Consider the following 25,249-nt stretch of genomic DNA (forward strand, 5'->3'; position numbering starts at 1 on the left):
AGGTTTACATTTACAAGTGTAGCTGAGGAAAAAAGATTTTCTTTCTCAGAGATATTTACATGTTGGGTAGACTCATAGCAAAAGCAAAAAAAAAAAATGACTTGGCCACATTTTTTTGAGAAAGGACTCTGCTAAAATATCTTATCAAAATTTTAGAATCCACACAGAGTAAATTGGTCAAGTTATTGGCTGAGTAACAGTGCTAGAACCACTGAAGGATATTGTGACATTTTACTTAATCACCTCTATGGACCATATATTCTTACTCAATCTTTTTCTAAGATCATATGTGAATTAGTACAGATGGGGCACACTGTGCCTGGTCTGTGTAAGGTGCAATTTAAATGCTCCAACTACTTCCCTCATTGGATTTCTTCCGACGTTTCTTGAATGCAGAACGCATAAGACAAAAAGTAACTGTAACTGAAAGAATATGCAAAGGAGTCATTTTAACTGACAAATGCTTGAATCAGGGCAGCAAATCCAGGAGCAGGTTGATTATGGCAACCGTGCTAAGAAGGACTTATTTCTATTCATCACTTAAGCTATCATTTGATCAAAGGCATCTTACATCTTTGCATTATTGCCATCCATTAAACAAAATCAATGTGCAAAGAACATGGATGCAATCTGTTGTAAAGAGTACATGAAACAATTATTGCCCGTTGATGTGAAGCATAAGCTCTAACATTTTGTTGCACTGAAAGCTAAGTTTCTCAGTCTGCTTGGAAAAAAATGTTATTTATAACTAATACTGGGCGACAACGGTTGAAATTATTTTCAGCTTCTTATTGTAATAGCAATAAAGGCCATTCATAATATTGGACACCAACGATGATTAGCAGTAACATAAAAGGGTAGGAAAATTAAAATATGGTGTTCAAGCAAATTAGAGAACCAAGGTTTTGATCCTTTATTTCAATGCCATAATAAGGATAAAGGATAACATAATTGTAGTTACATTTACAATTATTAATAATCACAACATTCTGGGCTTGCTATATCAGACAAAATACAGAATCAGAATCAGGTCAAATATTACTGGCATGTGTCATGAAGTGTATTGTTTTGTGGCAGCAGTACTTTGCAATACATAACAATAAAAACTATATATTACACTCAATAATATATACAGCAGTTTATGGTTAATTGGGCTATTGGTTAATTCAGGCAGTTGCTCACTTGTGACAACTCTTAAAGAACAAAAACTAATTGAAAAAATAGCTGGGATTCCCTGCATCTGTTTGAGACACTATACCACTTAACTGGGGTAGGAGACCCTTGTTGAACAGTTTCTAACTAGCATCAGTCATGTGCATTTGCATGGCCATTAGACGTGCTTCCAGCAGTTTTTAAATAGTGTCAGTAGCATGTGTTTGTGTTCAAAAAGCAGCAATTTTTGTCACTGACAGTTGGCATAAAATAAGCAGTATGACAATTTTGAACTGTTTTGTTCACTGTGGTTTCAAGTATTCAAGCTTGCAGATGCCAGAAACGATTTCACTACTTCAATTATGAAGTTATCAAAAATCATCTTGAATGTTACAATGAAAGTGAGGATTTGGAAGATGCAATTGTCAACAACATTGTATGAAGGTAGTCCACGATCTGCACTAGGTGCCTGCTTTGATTTTGTTCATTTTCCATCAAAAGAAAGCGACACTGATTAATTCCTCCATTATTAAGTATTAGGAAAAATATATAGTTTTATAGTACTGTACTAGTATTTGTAGTGCTTGAATTTGTTCTTTATTTCATTTAAATACATAATGTGTTACTCACTTTGTCTTTTTTATAGCCTTTTTAATTATTTCCATGAAACTTAGGCTAATTAGAGCAGCCACTTAATTGGGCCAAAATATACTGATCCTGACGTATTCCAATTAACTAGAATCCAATGTATACAAAAGATAAATTAATTAAATAAGTAGTGCAAAAAGAGCTAAAAAAAATAGTGAGAATGAGAACATGGGTTAATTGTCCATTCAGAAATCTGATGGCAGAGGGGAAGAAGCTGTTTCTGAAACATTGAGTGTGTGTCTTCAGGCTCCTATAACCTCTTCTTTGATGGTAGCAATGAGGAGAGGCCTTGTCTATAATCATAACAGAATCAACGAAAGCCCACCCAACTCCGGCATTCAACCAGACAGTAGAAGACAACAAACTGTGCAAACACACAAAAAAAGTAATGATAATAATAAATAAATAAGCAATAAATATCGAGACCATGAAATGAAGAGTCCTTCAAAGTGAGTCCATTGGGGTGGGAACGGTTCAATGATGGGGCAAGTGAAGTACAGTGAAGTTATCAATTTCAGTTCAAGAACCTGATGGTTGAGGGGTAGTAACTGTTCCCCAAGGGAATATTCAGTACTCCCTTAGAAAATTAAGCTTCCTGAACACAAATTGAGGGCACAAATTTAATTTAAAATAAAATGAGACACAGGCCATTGATCTGGAAAGATGTAAAGAAACGCCTAGCTAAAGTTAGTCGATGACAGTATCATCAAAGTCATTAGAAGTTAATGAAAGGCTTTCTTGTATGATATGGTGATCAAAAGAACTTTTCATTTATTAATTATTTTTCAAGGACATATGGTCCATAACATAAGAGAGAAAACTGTGGCAGGTGTCAGCTCTTCAAACATCCAACATTCATCTCCCAAGAGGGAAAAAAACACTTCAAAGCCGCTGAGGGTGTCAGAAACAGCTAAGCAAGACATGTACCATTGAATGATTCAAGATGAAATATTTTTCCCTTTATTGCATTTACATTAAGTGCCAGATAAGTATTGGGAATTTCCCATGAACCTTCTGAACTCTGATCATTGGGACATAATTTTAATCCAAATAATCATAATCTCTATACAAAGTGCACAGAAACTCCAGGTGGGAGAAAAATAATGTGGTCATAATGGAAAAATTAACTTGCACAATGTGGTAAGCAAAAAGCTTGCAAAAACCTTCATTTCCATAATTGCTCATCAACCCTGCAAGTACAAAGGTCCATATTATTACTTCACTGGTGACTGCTGAGTCATGTTTAAACATTGCTTATAATGTTTAGACATAATGCAATAAAACAGTTCATACTTTTACTCAGTGTCCAGGGCTTGCTGAGCTCAGGCAGGAAGTGTGTGTGTGGTGCACGGCTTGAGTGATCTGGCTAAGTGAGTTGGTTTTGTGTCCCCTCTTCCTCTCTTCCCCACCTGTAATATCCATTCCTCTCTGCCTCTCACACCATCTGAGTAGGCATCTACTGCTGTCATATCTGTCCACTTCTGCACCAACCCTTACACCCCTCATCTCTCACTGGCCCTCCAACTTTCTGCATTTCCAATCTCTAAATAGCTCTTTGCTCAGAAACATTAATATTTTCCTTTTTTAATGTCTTACTTGTTTAAATTATATTTTCAAAAGTATTTAAATCATTTTAAAGTAAACCAATAAAAATACTCAAATATGTCTTTCCAACCTTTTGATTAGACCAGACCATGAAAAGCTATTTAAGTCAGATGGATAGATTTAAAAGAATACATGTAAGGTACTTCAGATATAATAAGAGATTAGTAAATCTTATTTTAATTTACAGTCCAAGTCATTGAAGAATAAAACATCAGCAAACACATTTAATTGACACAAAAGATCCTAGGTCTTTAAAACCGTTGGATAGCATATCGATGAGTAACAAACTGTTTTTGATGCTTGTTGAAGTGGTATTGTGGAAAACAGATTGGCTTGGGCTGTATCATCCTCTAATGTGGTAACAATACCAGGCAATGGAATAAAGTATATACTTAAAGTACATATAACCAGAAATAATACTTAGAATACTAGCTTTTCCCATGTATCCTAACGCAGACATCCATCCACCTAATGGATTAGTCCCATATCTACTGGACTGAAAGTTGCTGATGCAAGTCTGAATAGTTATTACCAACTAATACAGCCTTCTTTGTAATTACAGATATCAGGTCATTGGTACAAGTCACTATTGGACTCTGGTTCAGTTTGGTCTTTCAGCAATCCATCACTTCCCCTCGCTTGAAACACACCATCCCCAAAACAGAAAAATACAGCAAACTCACATTTGTAGCTCAACAGTGCAACAATACAGACCACTTGGCACAAATACTCTAACCACCGAGGGAAAACTGTGCAATGACAAAACATCAAAGCTTTGAAAACATTATCCAGTATTCCTACTAATATCATGCAGGATGCTTTCAATGCTGACTTGAGCAGTTAAGTACATCATTTAGAAATTGCATTAGGAAGGTTGGATTACTGATGTTGCATTGTCTGCTGGCATACTATATTGACATAAGCTATAGGAAATTTTGTAGAGATATACAAGTGTTCTCTGCTGGAGTGTAAACTCCTTGCAGCATCAGGTGACCCTGTGTCTCAGAGGCCAATATCAGAACATCTTTCGAGAGGGTGAACCTTCACAAGGCATTAGGCCCTGATGGGGTATCTGGTAGGACTCTGAAAAACTGTGCCAACCAATTGGCGAGTGTGTTCAAGGAGATCGTCTTCAAACTCTCACTGCTGCAGTCAGAGATTCCCACCTGCTTCAAAAATATGACAATCATACCAGTGTCCAAGAAGAGCAGGGTGAGCTGGTTCAACGACTATTGCCCATTGGCACTCACATCTACTGCGATGAAGTGCTTTGAGAGGTTGATGATGGGTAGAATCAAGGACATGGACCCAGTGCAATTTGCCTATCACCACAATAGGTCTACAGTGGATGTAATCTCACTGGATCTCCACTCATTTTGGATCACCTGGACAATAGTAATACCTACCTACGTCAGGCTGCTGTTAGACTAAAGCTCAGAGTTCAAAATAATCATACCCTCATTTCTAATCAACAGACTCCAAAACAGCCTCTTTGCTTCCCTGTGTAACTGGATTCTTTACTCCCTCACCAGGAGACCACAGTCTGTGTGGATAGGACATAACGTCTCCTCACTGATAATCATCACTGGTATACCTCATAGACGCGTGCTTAGTCTAGTGCTCTACTCTCTCTACACCTGTGATTGTGTGGTTAGCCACAGTTCTACTGGCATCGATAAATTTGCCGATGACACAACTATTGTTGGCAGAATTTCGGGTGGTCACGAGGAGGTGTACAGCAATGAGTTAGATCAGCTGGTTAGATCAACCTTGCACTCAATGTCAGTAAGACCAAGAAATTGATTGTGGACTTCAGGAAGAGGAAGTTGAGAGAACATACACTAGTCTTCATCAGCAGAACTTAAGTGGCAAGGGTGAACAGTTGTAAGTTCCTGGGTATCACCATCTCTGCAGATCTATCCTGGTCCTAACATATTGATGCATTTACATAGAAGATAGAACAGTGGCTATATTTCATTAGGCCTTTGAGGATAATTGGTAAGTCATGGAAGACACTCTCAAATGCACACTCTCTGCAAATTTACCATGGAGAGCATTCAAACTGGTTGCATCACCATCTGGTTGAAGGAGTCACTGTACAGAATCGGAAAAAGCTGCTGAAAGTTGTAAACTTAGCCAGCTTCATCATGGGGACTCACTTCACCAGAATCCGGGACACCTTCAAAAGGTGATGCCTCAAAAAGATGACATCCAACATAAAGGACCCCCATCACCCAGGACATGCCCTTTACTCATTGCTACCACCACAGAGGAGTACAGGCACCTGAAGACACACACTCAACATTTCAGGACCAGCTTCTTTCCCTCTACCATCACATTTCTGAATAGACAATGAACTTATGAATACTACCTCAGTATTTTCCTAGCTCTCTTTGCGCTATTTATTTACTTTTCTCTTTTAATGCACTGCATACTTCTTATTATAATTTATAGTTAATTATTATTATTACATTTTGCAAAGTACTACTGCCGCAGAACAACAAATTTCACGGCATATGCCAGCGATATTTAACCAGAGTCTGATACTGATTTGGACTAATATATTTTGCTGGAAGTGTGGATTGGTTCTAGTACCGGTAACACTTGACCACTTCTGAGCAGAAGATCACATTCAGCGCTAACTGTGCACAATGTACTAGTTAAGATTTTTGTCCCTTTCTAATCAGTTGCATGATTTTAGCTTGTAAATTTGGCATAAGGTAAAATCTTTCTAAAAATCAATCTTTCAGTGAAGTATCATTTGTCTTTTATCAGCAATGCTGACATTTATATATTGAGCTATGGCTTAGTAGCTATTGATTAATGAGTCCAACATAACAAGGACAGTTTCAATAGGTCATTGACTCTAAATTCCTTATGTGGCTTATGTTTCTCCAGAAGCAATGGGCAGTTGTGAGGACATTGGCCATTGAAGATGGACATGGGCTTGAAGTATATATGCGGTAACTAACTGTAGGTTCCAGTCCACTTTATCATACTGCAGAGCTGCAATCTGCATCTTAAATGGGATTAATTCTCATAAAGACCTTTGAAAATTTCCTTAAAAGTATTAACAGAACCTTGGTGATGGGTTTTGACTACTGCTGTCATATTTAAGTGTTTTGAGTATAAATTTGACTAAAGTTGAAAGGTTTATGTTAAAATTAGGTGAAATATATAAGAAAAAGAAATTTGGAAGCTTCAAAATCTACCCTAATCACCATCTGTGCAGGGACTGCTGACCTTTCTGCCAGATCCCTCAGAACTGGTTTGATGAAGAGAATCGTCAATTCCAGTTCACTGTAAACATAAGGTGTTCTTAGATTTTAATGCTATCAAGCTTCAAGGGAAAAGAAACAACTTCATAGCTACCAAATTCCACAAGAAAACCATAAATGCAGGGAAAAGTATACACTGCAAGAGTATAGTATGTTCATGAACTCATAGACAAGACTAATGCATTAGTGTTTTGGTAGTGCTAGTGTTTTGGCCATTCTGGCCCAAAAAAGCAAGACTCACCCGACTGAAAAATCAGCATGAAGGTGAGTATAACCAGTCAGAGTCAGGTGTAATATCACTGGCAACACACACAAAATGCTGGAGGAGCTCAGCAGGCCAGGCAGCATCTATGGAAAAGGAGTACAGTCAACATTTCAGGCCAAAACATTTGGCAGGACTTGTGCTCCTCTCCACAGACGCTGCCCGGCCTGCTGAGCTCCCCCAGCATTTTGTGTGTGTTGCTCGTATTTCCAGAATCTGCAGATTTTCTCTTGTTTGTAATATCACTGGCATATGTCATGAACTGTGTTGTTTTGTGGCAGCAGTACATTGCAATACATAACAATAGAAAAACTATAAATTACAACAAGGAGCATGTGTACAAAAATTAAATGAAATAAGTAGTGCAGAAAGAGAGGGGGAAATAGTGAGGTAGTGTTCATGTACTCACTATCCATTCAGAAATCTGACAGTGGAGAGGAAGAGCTGTTGCTGAAATATTGAGTGTGTGTCATCAGGATCCTGTACCTCTTCCTTGAGGGTAGCAGTAAGAGGGCATGTCCTGGGCAATGGGGCTTCCTTAATGATAGATGCCACCTTTTCGAGACATCGCCTTTTGAAGGTATCCCTGAAGCTGGTGAGGCTGTTGCCCATGATGAAGGTGGCTGAGTTTACAACTTTCTGCAGTGTTTTCCAATCCTGTGCAGTGGCCTTTACTAGATGATGATGCAACCAATTAGTGTGTTCTCCACAGTACACCTGCAGAAATCATACCAAGCCTCCTCAAGCTCTGAGAGAAATATAGCTGCTGTCATGTCTTCTAATTATATCAGTACATTGGGCCTAGGATAGATCTCAGAGATGTTGACACTCGGGAACATGAAACTGTTCACCCTTTCCACTTCTAATCCCCCGATGAGGACTGGTAGACTGGTACATGTTCACTCAACTTCCTGAAGTCCCTGGTCTCACTGACACTGAGTGCACGGTTATTGGCGTGACTCCACAAAACCAGCTGATCTATCTCACTCCTTTAGGCTTCCTCATCACCATTTGAAATTCTACCAACAGTAGCTGTGTCATCAGCAAATTTATAGATGAAGTTTGAGCTACGCCTCACCATACAGAGAGTAAAGTGGAGGGCTACGCATGCATCTTTGAGTTCTGCCAGTGTTGATTACCAGTGAGAAGAAGATGTTATTGGCAATCCATATAGACTGTGGTCTCCTAGTGAGGAAATCAAGGATCCATTGCAGAGGGAGGTACAGAGGCCCAGGTTTTGGAGCTTATTAATTAGAACTGAGGGTAAGATTGTGCTGAATATTGAGCTATAATCAATAAATAGCTGCCTGACATGGGTATAACTGTTGTCCAGGTGATCCAAGGCTGAGTGGAGGATGTGATTTTGTGGCTTTATAAAGCATTGGTGAGGCCTCACTTGGAGAATTGTAAGCAGTTTTGGGCCATTTATCTTAGAAAGGATGTGCTCAAACAGGAGCGAGTATAAAAAAGGTTCATGAAAATTATTCCAGGATTCACCGGCTTGTCGTATGAAGGGGGTTTGATGGCTCCAGCCCTGTATTCACTGGAATTCAGAAGAGGGGTGACCTAATTGAAATCTATCAAATGTTGAAAGGCCTCAATAGAGTGGATGTGGAGCGGATGTTTCCTATGGTGGGAGTGTCTAGGACCAGAGGACACAGACTCAGAATAGAGGGGCATCCTTTTAGAATGGAGATGAGGAGGAATTTTTTAGCCAAAGAGTGGTGAATCTGTGGAATTCAATACCACAGGCAGATGTGGAGGCCAAATCTTTACATATATTTAAGGCAAAGGTTGATAGATTCTTGATTGGTTAGGGCATGAAGAGATAAGGGGAGAAGGCAGGAGACTGGGGCTGAGAGTTAAAATGGATCAGCCTTGATGAAATAGCAGAGCAGACTTGAGGGCCAAACGGCCTAATTCTGCTCCTATATCTTATGTTGCACTTCAGCAGGACCAACCAGAGTAGGTTTTACACAGTGAACGGTAGGGCACTGAGGGGTGTGGTAGAACAAAGAGATCTGGAAATACAGGTCCATAATTCATTGAATGTGGCGTCACAGGTTGATAGGGTTGTAAAGAAAGGTTTTGGCACATCGGTCTTCCTAAATCAAAGTATAGAGTAGAAGAAATGGGATGCTATGTTTAAGTTTTATAAGACATTGGTTTGGCCTAGATTGGGGTATTGTGTGCAATTTTGGTCACCTACCAACAGGAAAGATTAAGTAAGGTTGAAAGAGAAAAATTACAAGGATGTTGCTAGCTCTGGTGGACCTCAGTTATATGGAAAGATTGAATAGGTTAGGACTTTATTCCTTGAAACATAGAAGATTGAGGGGAGATTTCATTGAGCTATACAAAACTATAAGGGGTATAGATACGGTCAATGCAAGCAGGCTTTTTCCACAGCCGTTGGGTGGGACTACAAATAGAGAACATAGGTTAAGAGTGAAAGGTGAAAAGTTTAAGTGGAACATGAAGGGATACTTCATCAGTCAGAGAGCTGTGAGAGTCTGGAATGAGCTGCCAGCTCTAGTGGTGCACGCAAGCTCCATTTCAACATTTAAGAGAAACTTAGTTAGGCACCTAGATGGTAGGTTATGGAGGGCTATGGTCCCAGTGCAGGTTGATGGGAATAGGTAGCTTAAATGACTCAACATGGACTAGATGAGTTGAAAGGCCTACTTGTGTGCTGTACTTTTCTATGACTCTAACAGTTAATGAGGCAGTTCACCCTGCACTTCGCGGCACTGGTATGATTGTGGCCTTTTTGAAGCAGGTGGAGCAGTGAGCGATTGAAGATGTCCTTACTACTGCTGCCCGTTGGTTGGCACAGGTTTTCAGTACCCTGCTAGGTACATCATCAGGGCTTGACACATTACAAGGGTTCACCCTCTTGAAAGATGTTCTGACGGTGGCCTCCAAGGTAGAAATCATCTTCTGTAGGTTGTTCCTGGACTTCTATAGTTCTGAATCTCTGGTCTTGAATTCCACAAATCTAACCCTCAGTAGATTACAAATTGCCTGGTTTATTCACGGCTTTTGGTTTAGATATGAATCTCTGTGAGTCTGCTGGGGAGGTCGAAACCCTGTGTCTACGTCTGCCAGGGCTGAAACTGGAGGACTGTTTTGGGGTTAACAGACTGCACACATTCATAGGTGGGAGGGAGGAATGGGGCTTGCTTTTACTGTTGCTGTGTTTTGTGTTGTTCTACCGAGCCCTGAGCAGCGTGCTGTGTTGGCGCCAGAATGTGAGACAACATTGTGAGTGACGCTATCGCACCCTCATATGTTGGTTGTTAACACACATTTCACTGTACGTTTCGATATATGCGAGACAAATAAACTTGAGTCTTGATTCTTGAATAGAGCCCAAAGAAATTTGTCTCCATATTACAATGCACAGAAGCCACAATCGAAACCAATGGGTCCACAAAAGAAACAGCATTGTGTAGACTAATATCAAGCCAGGTTGCACCATAGTCTTTTATCAATTTTCTTCATCATAATGTTCCAACTCATTCCAACAAACTTCCTACTAGACTCCAGGATAAATGGGAAGCTGCTTAACCTTTGATGCATCCACTCCACTTCCAATTACATCCCAACTTATTGATCTGCAGTACACAGATATTTGAGCCTCAAACCACAGTTGACTTGTTCACTGAAGGATATAGAAGAACAGGCCTTATACTGAACATCTCTAAATTAAAGGTCCTCTATCCACTTACCTCTATTCTAGAATAGCATCTTCCAACAATTCCCCATGATAAAACCCTGAAAAAAATGGACTTCTACTTCTTGGGAGCCAAGTCTCAATGAAGGCAAACACCGATGATGAGATTCATCCTAATCTTTAGAGTCCTGGTATAGCTTAATCGACTTTCGTCAACAAAAGAGCTCATCTTTGACTTCAGGAAGGAGGGCAATTCACGTGCTCCTTTATACATCAACGTTATTGAGGTTGATAGGGTTAAGAGCTTTAAGTCCTAGCAGTGACCATCGCCAAAGCCTGTCATGGTCCAAACACATTTATATTGCAGCCAATAAAGCTCACTAATACCTCTACTTACTCTGGAAGCTCCAGAGCTTTGCTGTGTCCCCACTGATCCTTACCAATATTTATCAGAATCAGGCTGATTATCACCAGCCTGTGTCGTGAAATTTGTTAACTTAGCAGCAGCAGTTCAATACAATACATGTGAAGAAAAAAAAAAGTAAAAATAAGTAAATCAGTTACAGTATTTGTATATAGAATACATTAAAAATCATGCAAAAACAGAAATAATATACATTAGAAAAGTGAGGTAGTGTCCAAGGGTTCAATGTCCATTTAGGAATCGGAAGGCAGAGGGGAAGAAGCTGTTCCTAAATCACTGAGTGTGTGCCTTCAGGCTTCTGTACTTCCTACCTGATGGTAACAGTGAGATTAAGGGCATGCCTTGGGTGCTGAGAGTCCTTAAAAATGGATGTGGCCTTCCAAAGACCGCTCCTGGGTACTTTGTAGGCTAGTACCCAAGATGGAGCCGACTAAATTTATGCCCAATGAACTTACCTGGATGCATAATGGTTTGGTACAGCAACAACTCTGCACATGACTGCAATAAACTGCAGAGACTTATGGACACAGCTTAGCACATCACATCAACCAGCCTCCCCTCTATGGACTCTGTCTATACTTCTCACTACCTCAGCCACATAATTAAAGACTCCACGCACCCCAGGCGTTCTCTTTTCTCCCCTCTCCTATCGGGAAGAAGACACAAACGTTTAAAAGCATGTACCACCAGGATCAGGGACTGCTCTATCCCACTTTTATAAGAACCTTGAACGATTCACTAGCATGATAAGACAAACTTAACTTCACAGTCTACCTTGTTCTGATCTTGCACATTATTGATCACCTGCATTGCACTTTCTCTGAAACTTTTACACTTTATTATGCATTGTTAATATTTTATTGGGTACTACCTCAGAGCACTGTGTAATAATCTGATCTGTATGAATAGTAAACAAGACAAGTTGTTCACCGTCTCTCAGTACATGTGACAATAATAAACCAATATGAATAACCTTTATTTGAGAAAAACTGTTTAAAGTTCATGAACTTACATATGGCATAGTGTTCATAGATAACTGAGAAAGAACACTGAAATATGGAGAGGTATTACCAAAACTGTCTCCACAAAATGCTCCTTGTCCTCTTGCAGAACAAGAGAACCGGTATCAATGCCCTCTCCTAGCCTAAGATCATTGAAGCCATAATTACATTCAGCCAGTTCTAATGGGTAGGTCACTAGATTCACAAAACTGACATTTTATTCTATTCATCATGGAAAGCCTCTTTGAAAATGTATCTCATAAGAATTCTTGGCCCATATCCACTCAAAATTATGTATCCAAGAATGGCAGTGAGAACCTTGTTCATTCCTCTTGAGCACAAGGAAGCCCAATGGAAGTGGAGGAACAAAGTCCCCAGATTGAAATCACAGATTCTCCTTCAATTCCACTGTAATAGACTGAAAGCATCCTTGACTCCTGGGACTGTCAGGAAAGCAATAATTCAGAATGGAAGGATCTGGAGCTATATATTTCAAATATTTGAAGGTGGAGAAAAAGATTGATAAAGCAGAACCGAAAACAAAGAAGTAATGTGCTTCACAATGAAGTATTTGAATATAAAAGTGTGGAAATCATTCAAACCTCATCAGGTATCTTGTTCAGCCTCAGCTGGAAGCCTGAGGTCTATTCTGGGACCACAGTTCAATGAGGAGGTCAAGAATCCTAGAGAATTCCAGGATAATTTACCTTGGTGGCAAGGCTAAAGAAACCTGGACTGTACAATTCTGCAGCATAGGAAGTTATGAGGAAACAATACAGCTGTTACAAACTACGAGCAAGTATTGAGGAACTATATCCTGTGGTAAGTCTATTTAGCAATTCGAAGAAATGGCTTCATATAGAAAGTAGTAAAGATCTGGAATAAATTAAAGCTTTCCAAACTTTATTAACAAACGTTTGTATTTATGAGGAATAATTTCCAAGTTTGGGATTAAACACCGAGGAACAGATTTAACATTTTTGTAGTACATACTGGCTGACTATCCTAATTATGTAATATTTATATGTGGACCATCTATATCAAGAAACTTAATACTTATCTACACCAAATTAGTGGCATTTTCTGTGAAGTTGTTGTGTGTTTGTTTGGGTTCTTGGAAGGACACCATTTGGTCCATCCATTTACAAACATCAGTTCCTTGGCCTTTTCATTTAACCAAGCAAGCATTTCCCTTCAAGCATTTATCCAATTCCATTTTAAAATTTATTATAGGATTTTTCAGCATTCTTTAAGGCAAATTATTCCACATCATAACATAAAGAGATATAATTTATTTTGCTTCACGCCACCACTTGTTCTTTCGATTTCAATTGTCCTCTGATTACCTGTCCTTATACCATTGGAAATAACTTTTTCCCATCTAAAGCATGCAAGGTTTTGAACACCTCTAGCAATTCTTTTACTGACTTTCTCTTGGCTGTCCATGTAATTGAAGACTCTCATCCTGGTTGTCAATCTTTTAAGTTTCCTCTGCACTCCCTGCAGGGGTTCCCAACCTGGAGACCACAGACCCCTTGTTTAATGGTATTGGTACATGGCATAAAAAATTTAGGAACCCTCACTCTAAGGGTTTGATATCTTCTCTCACATGCATTGGTCAGGACTGGTGTAAGAATTCAAGCTAAGGTTCAGCATACTTTTCTCATTTTTTATTCCGTGCTCTACCTACAAACCTTTGGGATGTGCAAGTCTAACAGACTTCCTCTATTTTTTTTTTGCTGTCTTCAGAGACTTGTCTACGTCCGTCTATTATGAATTTCTTTAGCACTGTTTCATTTCGTTTATACCATCTTGCAAGATTCTTTCAAAAAGGCAGGCATAATTATTGTAAAATTTGAAAGCAGGATCAAGTGAAATTCCAATTCCAGGGGGATGAGGGGGTACAACAAAGTACCGGAATCCCTTCATTCTTATTCTGGATGGATGGAACTCTATTATAGAGCAAAAAAAATCATTGAAGCTGAGAGTGACAGTGAGGCAAGGAGTAGTATGGCCAAATGCCCTTGTGACATCACCAGATTTGCTTGTACATTACAAATGATCATGTCCATTTAATGAAGCAATAGAAGATCTGCAAATCAATTTCATGCTTTAACATGATGTTCTAATGAAAGTGTCAATTTAATTGGATGATTCCTATGGCATATAATGCTGTCCAAAACTAGGGGTTATAAGCGTAATCTTTTTTTTTTTGATTTTATATCGCTGCTTGGTCTCGAAGATGACTCCCTTCCACACCAGACCTGTGGCAGGCAAATTCAACACAGGGCCTACAGATCTTGACACAGTTGGAGGAGTGTATCTTGATGGGATTGTATTTATGACTCTGTGTTCTCTTTCCACTATTTGTCTTTAGACTCCCCATGTTCCAGTCTGCAGAACGTTGCAGTTGGATGCCTTTTTGCTCTTTGAATGGTGATGATCCAGATCTTCCGTGCGCTGGGGGGGGGGGGGGGGGAATATTATCTTTTGAATATTATCTCATGAGATCATTCGTGTAACATTTTCTCTCTGTAATCACTTGTTATTATGGAGCTTTGAATAGAGAGCTTATTTTGAGAAATTAGTCAGACATGTTGATAATACACAGTATATGACCTAGAATTGGATGAGAGTAACTAGAGCATCATTGCTTAGGTCGTTGGTGCCTACGACAGTGACGTTAGTCTGCCCACTCTGCTAATCAATTCATAAAATTTTCCTGAAGCACCATTGGTGGTATTTCTCCATTGTTTTAAGGGTGTTCATGTTAGAATAGGGCAGGGACTAATGCTGCTCAGTAGACTATACCTTGTAAGGCTGGTGATCTTGGTCCTCGAACACTCACTTTGTCAGATGGCTAATGGCTAAATTACTGTTTTTTTAGAATCTAGTTTTTCCTAAGACAATTAATGGGCATAGATCAGGAATTATCAGGTACATCAGGCAGCCTCTAGCAAAATTGTGCCATGAAGACATCCAATTCCAACCTGCAATGGGTTTGTATTCAGCTCTGGGCCCGTTAATATGTTGATGCATCACACAATGAAATTTCTGTTAACAGTTCTGACACTTTCCATGGCACTTCCTCAGTGTGGAGAATATAAATACATACATTTTTTCCCTGATTTCCTTCATTCAAAGAAGTGCTAGCACTAAAGTAGCTTTAGGTTACTAATTACTTTTGGATTACTAATAGCTACAAAATCTAATATTATTTTCGGCTGAAGGCTGTAGTAAAGAGAGGTTTTTATTTGGGTGTGAATTAAAATTGTATTTCTGAAAGTACAGCTGTTTAATAATTTATGTAAACAGTAATTTCAAAGGTGTGCTACAAGGTCTATATTATAAAATTTGTTTATTAACCTGGTCTAATCAGCACAAATTTACATGTCAGTACTTGAACTTCAGAACAGCCCGCCACATACAATAATTTTGCACCATTATTTAAATACAGCTCATATCCAAAATCCTTCACTGTAACTTTACACTATAAATTGTTTTAAAAGATTAATAACAGAAACAATATTGTTTATTGGGTAACAGATATTTTTAAACAAAGCTAACTTGTATTTATAAAATTAGCAGGCAGGAGCATGACAACAACTGATTCGAGTATCTCAATCCACTGAACTATGTGGAATTCAAACCAGAAAATTATATAAAGAACTTTTGATGAGATGATTCATGTCTTTGTCACACAGAGATATCATTGTTATTAATTTGGTATTTAATGCTGCCATTTCCTTGGTAAGCTCTGTCACGTGCAAATGAAATCTCATTAAAATCCTCTCATCAGCTTGAGCTAAGGCTTGCTATCATCCCTAATATCTGCATTCACCACTGTCTCCCTACTTTTAACTTTCCTACGATTGTGGGCTTGTGAAAATATCATCAGAATATTTCCCTGCTATAGAATCCCTTAAAGCATAACTGTATATATTTCTAAGGAAATACTCCTTTGTAACTAATGTTATCAGACAACTATCTACATTACAACAACAAAAGGGAGGGATTCAGGATTACATGATGCCCATTTTCATTCCTGGGATCTGACTCTGATCACAGTTAGCGATAAAAGCTTCAACCTCCTCTCTCAAGAGAATGTGTTAACATGCAAATTGTCAAATTACACTCTGCAATGCTGATACCATGAAATGTAATATTATTTCAATTCTCTAACTCGGAAAGATTAAAAGAACAGAGCGCAACAGCAAAAGGTTGGTTAGAATATAGATTTCTCATGGGTCAGCCTTGAACTGTTTTACAGATGTAAAACCAGAGTATGACCCAGCATCAGACTAGTGCTGTACTTGTCTTGAGGGAGTAGAAAGTTATAGGGGAGGCAGAAAATTTTAAACAATTTCCTTTTATCAGATCTGGCTTCATTTCCTCTTGAACAACATTAATGCCCCAGACATAGTGAGTGCCAAATAACCTTTTGCACTATTTATCTATTTTAGCAATTTACAGTCATTTTTATGTGTGGCACTGTACTGCTGCCGCAAACCAACAAAACTACAACACATCAATGAGTATAAACCTGATACTGATTCCAATCTTGACAAACTTTCACAAAACTTTTTTTAAAATGCAAGCTTACAGTAAATCATTGTTGGGAGCCTGAATGTAAGTGACTGTTTCGCCATTTCCCATAGAATACAGAAAGGTAGTGACAGTGTAGTCCAGGCAGAACTAATCTGTGAAAACAGCTTGGAAATTTAATTTGCATCAAAATATTTTGCCTGTGTTATATTAGGCTGGTGCAGATTACGTTATGACAGTTATAAACCTATTTGAATTTTTGTGGCTATCAACGATTTCTTTGGCAGCAGAAAGGCCTGAAGCAGCCAGCTGAAATCCGATTACCATTATTGCATTCACTGGGGAGACACAGGAAATGTTACTGCTTGACATAAAGGAGCAATGTTTGACATCAGCTACTGAGATGAGCTCATCAATTGTATGAGAAATGATTTATGCAAAACAAATAATTGTTCTGAATACAATTGAATACTGGAGATAAGTTATGCAGTACCATTCAATAATAATGGGATCATACCGTCTAGACACCACAGTACAGAAGCAAATTGAATAACCAAAGCACAGAAATGTTAGACTGTAAGTGACAATCTAGTTAGAAACACTGGTAACAGTGATATCACACCAAAAAATCCAGTGTAACAGAAGTATTTAATAACTTCCTTGACTCAGTACATCACAGGGATAATCTACTTCTGCATTTCATATAACTGAATAAACCAGGGTTATATCTTATAGATGTCTTGATACCCCATGTAACAGATCTCCTTATTCCAAATTATATGCTATTACATTCACCACATATTGGTGACTGTACCTAGTAGCTATACAACCTGGTAAATGCATCATGTAGCACAGAGGTACTTGTAACATAAAAAGGTGGTTGTGTCTCTATCATCAGGTCTGCAAGAGCTAACTCTGGCTCACTGTGGATATCTTGCAAAATCAGATTATGATCTCGTAATCCACTTCAGTGCTTCCAAGAACTGGTGAGAAACTTCACAGATAATGCTGTGTGAAGGACATAGACTTACTGTGACTGTTTTCACAAAACAGTACAATCTCCCTAACGGATTGTAAAACTGGATTATAGTCTCACCACCTTTCATTTTGTAGTCTTCCTGTACAGTCTTGGAATTAAACAGCACGGAAACAAACCTCTTGAACCACTGTCCATGCCAACCAAGATAGCAACCTGAACTCATCCAATTTTCCTGAATTTGGCCCATAGTGCACTGAATTTTTCCTGTCCAAGTTCCCATCTAAATATCTATTAAACATTGTAACTGTACCTGCCACTACCACTTCAACAGACACCTCTTTCCATTAACCCATCACTCTCTGTGTAACGACTTTGCCCCTCAGAAATCTTATAAATCTTTCTGCTCCCACCTTAAATTCTGCCGTCTAGCCTTGGAGACGCAACTCTGAAGAAAACTTGAACATTCATTTCATCTATGCCCCTTGTGATTTTATATACCTCTGTAAGTTCACCCCTAAGCCTCCTTCACTACAGGGGAAAAAAGCCCCAGTCTATCCAATCTCTAGTTATAACTCAAGCTCTCCAGTCCTGGCAACATCTTTGTGGACCTTTTCTGCACCCTTTCCAACTTACTGACATCCTTACATAGCTTAAAGTGCTTACAATACTCCAAGTGTGGTCAGACCAGCATCCTGTTCAGCTGTAACATGAGTGCCCATCTTTACTGCCTCCTTTTGCTCCGCTCAAATTCCTCAGATTCTTTAGTACCCTGCTGATCCCTAGCTCATGTGTTGCTTCATTCTCAGGCTTGATTCATATCTCCAATATTCCTAATCCCCCTTTTCCCACTCCTGGTCATAGCTTTCCCATTGGGCCCATGCTCAATACATTCATTTCCTCCCTATTTATCAGCCGGTCTCTCTTCCAGCTCTCTCATAGTATAAACTCTCTGTAATTCTCTTAGTTTGTTGCATCCTTACTAAGTTCCTCTTTTGCTCCCAAGCTTGACTTGTCTTATTGTTTCTTTCAGTTCTTCTTCTCGCAATTTTCAGTTTGTTACAGCTATATTATTACCACAGTTCTTGAGTTTACATTTCTCCTGCATACTCACTTGTTCAATAGATCTTCTAAATCTCCAATCACAAACAAGAGAAAATCGCAGATGCTGGAAACCTGAGCAACACACACAAACTGCTGGAGGAACTCAGCAGGCCAGGCAGCATCTATGGAAAAAGAGTACAGTCGACATTTTGGGCCAAGACCATTCAGCAGGACTAGAGGAAAAAAAGCCGAGTAGCCCCCTCACCATTTAAATCTACTCCTCAGCTTTTTTTCTGGAGTCCTATTGAAGATCCTTTGGGTCTCAGGCCGAAACGCTGACTGTTCTTTTTCCATAGATGCTGCCTGGTCTGCTGAATTCCTCCAGCATTTTGTGTGTGCTTCTAAATATCCATTTTGCTACATTTTTCCTACTTCCTTTTCACTTTTGCTCATTTTTCCACTTTTTTCCTCACTCACAGACCCCAGTCAGCTCTATTTGTAACATCTCCTCCACGATCTCCATCAGCACAAGTATACCACAAGAGTGTGTGCTTAGCGCACTGTCCTACTCACTTTACACTTATGACTGTATGGCTAAGCACATTCCTAAAACTATATTCACCTTTGCTGATGACACCACTGTTGTAGGCTGAATCAAGGGTGGTAGAAGATCAGCGTACAGGAGGGAGATTGAAAATCTGGCTGAGTGGTGACCTCTTACTCAATGTCAGAAAGACAAGGAGCCTATTGCTGGCTTCAGGAGAAGGAAACTAGAGGTTCATGAGCCAGTCCTCGTCGGAGGATCAGAAATGGAGAGGGTCAGTAACTATAAATTTCTTGGTGTATTTATTTCCAGAAGACCTGCCCTGGGCCCAGTACATATACATTTACAAATAAAGCACAGCAGGGCCTCTACATCCAAAGGAGTTTGCGAAGATTCAGCATGACATCTAAAACTTTGACAGACTTCTACAGATGTGTAGTGGAGAATATATTAGGAGCCGACTAATTTGATGACTCTCCGTAGCCTGGTGTGGAAGCATTAGTGCCCATGAACGGAAAAGTAGTGGATAAGACCCATACCATCACTGGTAAAGCCCTTTCCACCGTTGAGCATATCTACACAAAGTGTTATCACAGGAAAGCAGCATCCATCATCAGGGGCCCTCACCACCCGGGACATGTACACTGCTACCATCAGAAAGAAAGTACAGGAGCCTCAGGACTCGCACCCCAGGTTCAGAATCAGAATCAGCTTTATTATCACTGGCATGTGTCATGAAATTTGTTTTTATATATATATATATAGGTAATAGTGAGGTAATGTTCATGGGTTCAATTTCCATTCAGAAATAGGATGGCAGACAGGAAGATGTTCCTCTTTCCCAATGGCTGCAGTAAGAACAGGGCATGTCCTGGGTGATGGGGGTCCTTAATGATGGATGCCCCTCCTTGAAGATGCTCTGGATACTACAGAGGGTAATGCTCATGATGGAGATGACTAAGTTTATGACTCTCTGCAGCTTATTTCGATCCTGTGCAGTAGCCCCCCACCCCCCCAATACCAGAAGGTAATGCAGCAAGTTAGAATGCTGTCCACGGTACATCTGTAGAAATCTGCCAGTGTCTTTGGTGACAATACCAAATCTCCTCAAACTCCTAATGAAATATAGCGACTACCATGACTTTGTTGTGATCCTCAGAGATGTTAACACCCAAGAACTTGAAATTACCCACTCTTTCCACTTCTGATCCCTGTGTGAGAACTGGTGTGTGTTTCCTCCTCTTACCCTTTCCGAAGTCCACAATCATTTCATTGGTCTTACTGATGCTGAGTGCAACGTTGTTGCTGCAACACCAACTAGCTGATACATCTTGCTCCGGTAAGCCTTCTTGTCGCCATCTGAAATTCTGCCAATGGTGGTGCTGTCAACAAATTTATAGATGGCATTTGAGCTGTGCCTGATCACACAGTCATGGGTGTGGAGAGAGTAGAGCAGTGGTTAAGTACACATCTTTGTGCCAGTGAGGATTTTATTTCTGATCCATACAGATTGTGGTCTTCAGGTCAGGGAGCTAAGGATCCATTTGTAGGAGTAGGTACAGAGGCCCAGGTTTGGAAGCTTTTTGATCAGAATTGTAGGAGTGATTGTAGTCAATCAACAGTATCCCAATATAGGTTATTAGTATTGTCCGGGTGATCCAAGGCCACATGAAGAGCCAACGAAGTTGCATTCGCCATAGACCTACTGTGGCGATATGCAAATTGCATTGGGCCCGGGTCTTTGCTGAGATAGGACTTCATTCTAGTCATAACGAACCTCTCAAAGGACTTCATCACCATAGACATGATTGCTATTGGACGATAGTCATTAAGGCAGCTCACCCTGCTTTTCTTGGGCACTGGGATGATTGTTGCCTTTCAGAAACAGGTGGGGCCTTCCAATCGTAGCAATGAGAGATTGAAAACGTCTTTGAAACCACCCGCCAGTTGATTGGCACAGGTTTTCAGAGCCTACCAGGTACTCTATCAGGGCCTGTCACCTTGCAAGGGTTCATCCTCTTGAAAGACAGTCTGACGTTGGCATCTGAGAGAGAGATCACAAGGATCCTTATAGCTGTAGTTTTATTCTTTCTTTCAAAGTAAGCATAAAAGGCTTTGAGCTCACCTGGGAGTAAAGCATCACAGCCATTCATGATATTAGGTTTCATTTTGTAGGAAGTAATGGCCTGCAAACCCCACCAGCATTTATGCTCAGCTGATTCTGTCTCCAATCTTGTCCAGGAATAACCTATGGAATCATTTTCAAAGTCTCTTCATCTCATGGTCTCTATATTTACTGCTTATTTATTTACTTATTATTATTACTTCTTTCATTTGTTTTTGCTGACTTTGTTGTGTTTTACACACTGGCTGAATGCTAAGTGATCTTTCACTGATTCTGTTATGGTTATTATTTTACTATGGAATTAGTGAATACACCCGCAAGAAAATGTATCCCAGGGTTGTAAATGTTGACCCTGAGATTCATTTTCTTGCAGGCATACTCACTAATTAATCCTTCAAATCAAATTCGTTTAATTATCATCCAATCATACATGAATGCAGCAGCAGTCATGCAAAAAAACCTTATATAGCCCGAGACCCTGAGCAACATGTGACGCTCCCAGCACATCTGCTCCCATCCTTTCCCAAACTTCCCTGTCATGGTGTTTGGACTCCAATATCCCTCTTCCCTTTTTTTTAGTGAACCATCTCTCCCTTGACCAATTTTGCTTTCCAACTTTCACTACTATTTTCACTAAATCCTGCAATTTTTTAATCTGCTTACTCATTCCATCACTCCCCTCTTCTTTTTGGTCTGCAAGCTCTATCTACCCTCCTTTCTGATCTACCAACCTCTTACCCACATCCCTCCGTCTTCACTTTCAATCACTCACTTTAAAACATATATACCATGGTGCTCGCCGTTCCTCGTTTCTTTGCTTTCTCAACTGTCATCTCCAACTCGTCTTCCCCTCCACCAGCCCAACTGCCCCTAAACGGCTTTTTCCTCCCCAACCATTTCCTGATGCAGCCTACTTTCCCCCACTACTGTTCATTCGATCCCTCAACATCTCGCATGCCCCCTCCCCTTCAGCCTAACCCCGGCTCCCCTTTCTATTGCCCCCACCTCCTGCTTCCAAGCGCTATTCTCGCAAACCCGCCCTTCTGTTTCACCTCTAAACTTCTACTATGCTTTCCACTCTATTTGCCTTTCCCTCCGGACCCTCCTTTTGTTCATGTACGAGCAGCCGAGACCGACAGAATGTGATCTGGGAGCACTTCCGGTTTCTCGCGCGCCAGAGAGCCCGACCGGAAGTTGTGTTGATGTCACACTAATATCCTTCCCTGGGTGTGGGTCTGTTTGTCTCCCCCCTCCCCCGTAGGCCGTTGCAGCCGTTCGCGCAGATACATACCATTCGCCATCATCGCAAACCATGTCGCAAATTGACACGGATGTAATCTGGTCCGTAAGGAACGGAGAATTAGAGGAAGTGAAGAGCTTCGTGGCAAAGGTGTGAGTTTGGGGCGAGCATTTGGTGCGGGTTGGGGTGGGATGTTAGGCGGAGAGTGGCGGCGGGTGAGGCCTGCAATCCTGCACCGGTAGGCGGCAGCGGCCTGACTGAGAACCGGCTCGGCGGCAGAGAAATGACACCTCACAAGCCCTCCATAAAATCCCTGGATAACAATATTTTCAATATAACTGGGCTGATTGCAGATATCCTGTTGTGTGTAAATTCCATCCATTAAAATATAGGCTGCATTACGTGAGGCTATACTATGCATAATTTGGTCATGGTAAAACCGGAACGTGCCTGAAATGTGCTTTTCCATTCGTAGACTGGAGAGATAAACTTAATGATTAAGGTATTGACCTTTCAGCTGTTTACAGTCCCGATGAAGTGGTTTGAAACGTCGACCGTTAATTTCTCTCCATAGTTGATGCCTGACCTGCCGAGTTCCTCCAGCATTTTGTACATGGTGCTAACATGTTCACAGCATTTCCTATTTTTTTGTCCTTTCATCCTAACTTTTATGTATTCTTATAAGGGGTAACTGATCAGAAAAATTAGCTCTTTCTAACATCTAATATTTTACTTGTGTAGTCAATATAGGTGTGCTTCTTCTGATATAAACAAGGTTTTATGGAATGTACCAGTTTGTATCATATAGCCCCAGGCAAATGAATTAATCTACTTATGTTGGACGCACCTAAACTTTTGAATCTGTTTTTTGGATTTTTAATAGCAAGAGGTAGAAGTAAATTTTGAACTGGGGGAATGGTTTACCACTTACTAAGATGTCTGTCATGAAGGTTGTGATATTAATTGAGTAGCAGTGCCAAAAAGCTGGCTAGAAATTGTTCCAAAGTTGAGTTTACATCTGCATGTTATGAGGATATATTAAAACAGTGATATGAAGATATATTAAAAAAGGATCTAGTGCTTTCCCGGTGTATATAATGAGCTTCCAGCTGGGTACGGCTGTCGATTTTAACCGAAGTTTTGAAGACAAACTCTGTCATCTTCATCAGGTGTAACCCAATCTGATGGGTTATGCCTGAACCTGAGCGAAACCAATATCTTTACAAGCAGAGAATATGTACACAATGCTGGAAGAACTCAGCAGGTCAGGCAGCATCCGTGAGAAAAGAGTAGCCAACATTACGGGCCGAGACCCTTCATTCCTGATGGCCCAAAACGTTGGCTTCGAGCATTGTGTACGTATTCTTTGATCCACAGCATCTGCAGTTGTATTTATGTGTTTTGAATCTTTACAAGCAGGTTTGCTAGTGCTTTTGGTGAGGGTTTAAACTAAGTTGGCAAGAAGATGGGAAACAAAGATATTGGACTATGACATGAGGAAATCTGCAGATGCTGGAAATTCAAACAACACACACAAAATGCTGGTGGAACACAGCAGGCCAGGCAGCATCTATAGGAAGAAGCGCTGTCGACATTTCGGGCCAAGACCCTTCGTCAGGACTAACTGAAAGGAAAGGTAGTAAAGGATTTGAAAGTAGGAGGGGGAAATTGTGAAATGATAGAAGACCAGAGGGGGTGGGGTGAAACTGAGAGCCAGAAAGATGATTGGCAAAAGGGATCATGGGACGGGAGGCCTAGGGAGAAAGGAAGGGGGAGGGGAGCACCAGAGGGAGATGGAGAACAGGCAGAGTGATGGGCAGAGAGAGAAAAAGAAAAGGGAGGGGGAAAAAAACTAAATATATCAGGGATGGGGTAAGAAGGGGAGGAGGGGCATTAACGGAAGTTAGAGAAGTCAATGTTCATGCCATCAGGTTGGAGGCTACCCAGCCGGTATATAAGGTGTTGCTCCTCCAACCTGAGTGTGGCTTCATCTTGACAGTAGAGGAGGCCATGGATAGACATATCAGAATGGGAATGGGACGCGGAATTAAAATGTGTGGCCACCGGGAGAACCTGCTTTCTCTGGCAGACAGAGCATAGGTGTTCAGCGAAATGGTCTCTCAGTCTGCGTTGGGTCTCACCAATATATAAAAGGCCACACCGGGAGCACCGTACGCAGTATACCACACCAGCTGACTCACAGGTGAAGTGTCGCCTCACCTGGAAGGACTGTCTGGAGCCCTGAATGGTGGTGAGGGAGGAAGTGTAAGGGCAGATGTAACACTTGTTCTCTTGCAAGGATAAGTGCCAGGAGGGAGATTGGTGGGAAGGGATGGGGGTGGGGAATGAATGGACAAGGGAGTCACGTAGGGAGCGATCCCTGCAAAAAGAAGGGAGGGAAAGATGTGCTTGGTAGTGGGATCCCGTTGGAGGTGGCGAAAGTTACGAAGAATTATACGTTGGATCCAGAGGCTGGGGGTGTGGTAGGTGAGGGCAAGGGGGACCTTATCCCGAGAGGGGTGGTGGGCGGATGGGGTGAGGGCAGACGTGCGGGAAATAGGAGAGATGTGTTTGAGAGCAGAGTTGATGGTGGAAGAAGGGAAGCCCCTTTGTTTAAAAAAAGAAGACATCTCCTTCGTACTGGAATGAAAAGCCTCATCCTGAAAGCAGATGCGGCGGTAACTGAGGAATTGTGAGAAGGGGTAGCATTTTTGCAAGAGACAGGGTGG

General features: G+C 40.6%; 1 protein-coding gene and 1 long non-coding RNA gene across 4 annotated transcripts in view; one reads left to right on the forward strand and one right to left on the reverse strand.

Moving 5' to 3' along the window:
* LOC132398561 (uncharacterized) overlaps positions 1 to 22,406 on the reverse strand; it is a 58,526-nt gene extending 36,120 nt beyond the window's left edge. For all 3 annotated transcript variants that reach the window (XR_009513697.1, XR_009513696.1, XR_009513695.1), the window contains exons 1-2: positions 21,281 to 22,406; positions 20,402 to 21,199 (exon numbers count right to left, since the gene is read on the reverse strand). This is a non-coding gene — a long non-coding RNA (uncharacterized LOC132398561). The remainder of the gene's footprint in view (positions 1 to 20,401; positions 21,200 to 21,280) is intronic.
* Positions 22,407 to 22,499: 93 nt separating this feature from the next.
* Positions 22,500 to 25,249, forward strand: part of mtpn (myotrophin) — a 79,723-nt gene continuing 76,973 nt past the window's right edge. Inside the window, exon 1 of the mRNA XM_059978192.1 lies at positions 22,500 to 22,670. Within this exon, the coding sequence (XP_059834175.1) occupies positions 22,593 to 22,670 (78 nt within the window). The 5' untranslated portion in view covers positions 22,500 to 22,592. The remainder of the gene's footprint in view (positions 22,671 to 25,249) is intronic.

Source organism: Hypanus sabinus, chromosome 8, assembly GCF_030144855.1.
Source record: "Hypanus sabinus isolate sHypSab1 chromosome 8, sHypSab1.hap1, whole genome shotgun sequence".
In the NCBI taxonomy this organism is placed as follows: domain Eukaryota; kingdom Metazoa; phylum Chordata; class Chondrichthyes; order Myliobatiformes; family Dasyatidae; genus Hypanus; species Hypanus sabinus.